General features: G+C 61.4%; 1 protein-coding gene across 1 annotated transcript in view; it reads right to left on the bottom strand.

The window, feature by feature from the left end:
- The window catches only part of TTC7A (tetratricopeptide repeat domain 7A), a 118,547-nt gene that overhangs the window by 19,799 nt on the left and 96,370 nt on the right, over window positions 1–2,378 (bottom strand). The window contains exon 16 of the mRNA XM_004699755.3: window positions 1,425–1,541. Coding sequence (XP_004699812.1) covers window positions 1,425–1,541 — 117 coding nt within the window. The remainder of the gene's footprint in view (window positions 1–1,424; window positions 1,542–2,378) is intronic.

Raw genomic sequence — 2,378 nt, 5'->3', positions numbered from 1 at the left:
TGCAGGCAGGGCGGGCCACACCTTGGCTCTCCGCTCCTGGACTTTGAAAGGCCTGAGCTCCACTCTGCGGCTTCAGATGCAGAAGAGAATTCTCCTAATTTCCCGGGAAGACCTTGGTTGCGAGCAGATGGCCTCAGGGGAGCCCAGCAGAACAGCACCCTGACTGGGCCCTGTCCTTGGTGGGAGAGCTGGCTGGAGGGTTTCTCAAGGTGAACCCCCCAGCCTTGCCCTGGGAGTGTCAGGCAGCCCCAGGCCTGTGCCTCGGAGGTGGGGCATGGCCTTCAATGCAGGAGACACACATGCTCAGAGGGGCTGTCCCAGCCACCCAGCTGTAGGCTCCCCTGCCTCCAGGCTGCCAGCTCTGGCCACTCCTCTACATAGGGAGCAGCCCCCTGGTGAGGTGGGAACAGCCGAGCGGGAGTAGGGGAGGGAGCAGACTGCAGGTCTGCCACCTAGCTGATTCTGTGCTGTCCGAGTTCCTGGGTGGTGGGGCTGGTGGAGTGGAGGGGGGATGGTGGTGGGGTGTGGTGGTGATGTATGGGATGTCCCCTACAGGCCTTGTGGAGCCGTCATGGTCAGCAATGCAGAGAAGGGCACGGGGTGGGGCCCAGAGGTCCAAGGCAAGACCAGGATCCTGCCCCTGGGAGCCCCTTCCCTGTGGAGTGGACAGGCTGTGCCTAGGTGCCTCCTTGGGTTTGAGCAGCGGTTTTCTGCAGATTCCGCAAGGGTGGAGTCCCCTGTTCCAGCCCGGAACTACAGCAGGTCACAGACAGGGGCAGGCTGGGGCTCCAGGGTGCCCCCTCTTCATCTTCCAAATGGAGCCAGGACAGAAGTGACCGGCCTAAGCCTGGGACTCATGGAGCGGGCTTCCAAGCCAGCACCACCGCTTGCTTACCTGGTGCATGACTCTCGTAAGGTCTCCGAGCTCACAGTGAGCACATCAGCTAGGACTTAAGATACACGCAGCTACTGGGCAAGAGCAAGCAGCAAGCCCAGCCCTGGCCCAGCCAGGATGATCTAGGCCAGTGGTTCTCAACCTGTGGGTCGTGACCCCTTAGGGGGTTGAATGACCCTTTCACAGGGGTCGCCCGATTCTTAACAGTAGCAAAATGCCAGTGATGACGTAGCAACAAAAATAATTTGAAGGCTGGGGGTGGTCCCCACCACATGAGGAACTGTATGAAAGGGTCGCGGCATGAGGAAGGCTCAAACCGCTGACCTAGGGCTTCCCGGCTCCCGTTCCCTGCAGGCTTCATGTGTCTCACAGAGCACCGGGTGGAGGTTAAAACCAGACCTCCCGGGAGCCCCCTCGCCCATCCCTGTGGACACCACAGCCCCGCAGCTGTGGGCTGCTGCTTGTCCACTGCTGCCTGTCAGCCCTGCCCTCCACCCTGTGTCCAGCCCGGGGTGCCGCGGCCACTCACCCGAGCTGGGAACAGTTGAACAGCATCTGCCACAGCCGCAGCATTTGCCTGCAGGTCACCAGGGCCTCCTCCGGGCCTTTCAGCACCTGCTCCAGCTTCACCTTGGTGAACATCAGGCTGCGCCAGGTGAGAGGCAGAGTCAGTGAGCGCCCTTCTTGGCTGGCACTCCTCCTGGGGTGAGACCCCAGGGTCTGCCCACAGGCCCGCCGCCATAGCCCACGGAAGGCAGAGACTCAGCAGGAAGGCCGGCGGTGGCATTCCTGGAGTCCTGGCCTTCTCGGTGCCCCAGTTTCCCTTCACGGTCACTGCCAGAGTGCAAAGCCATCTTCTGCATCGGTTGGCGGCGACCCTGAACAGACCGTGAGTCCCCTTACCACGCGCTGGCCTGCCCGTCTCATGTGGCTCCGAGCCTGGTCTCTACCCACAGCCTCAGCTGATCAGCATCTCCAGGAACACGTGTGGGCATTATAGCGTGAGCTACACCCTCCCCTCATAGTAGGCTTGCCGTGAATCCTCAACCCCTGTAACTGTGGACACAGCCCACTTGGGAAGAGGTCGCGGGCACATGGGCGTAGGGGAGGTTTTAAGCCAACCACCTCTGAGATCTGAAAGAGCAGAGGACGCGCAGAGAAGGAAGTGAAGAGGGAGGGATAGGATGCACCCCACCGAGATCGCCGAGACGGAGGAAAGGAGGCAGAAAACAGGCGAGGGCCAGACTTCCAGTCTCGAAGCTGCGCCATCCGCTGCGGTGGGTTTGTGACAGCAGCACTAGGTAAGGAAGACACTGTGCTTTATGCTCGCCTGCCTCACAGGGGCCACGGCAGGGCCTTGGGTGAGTGACAGCCCCACAAAGCAATCCATCGGAGGCTCAGCAAGGAACTGGTACCAGGCTCCCTAGAGGAAGGACTGGCCCTATCTCGCAGGCCTGTAATCGATGCTCAGCTGAGCTCTCCT

This window comes from Echinops telfairi, unplaced genomic scaffold (assembly GCF_000313985.2).
Source record: "Echinops telfairi isolate 266 unplaced genomic scaffold, ASM31398v2 ScPeMD7_7475;HRSCAF=8513, whole genome shotgun sequence".
Lineage (NCBI taxonomy): Eukaryota > Metazoa > Chordata > Mammalia > Afrosoricida > Tenrecidae > Echinops > Echinops telfairi.
This window is presented reverse-complemented; position numbering and strand designations above follow the sequence as displayed.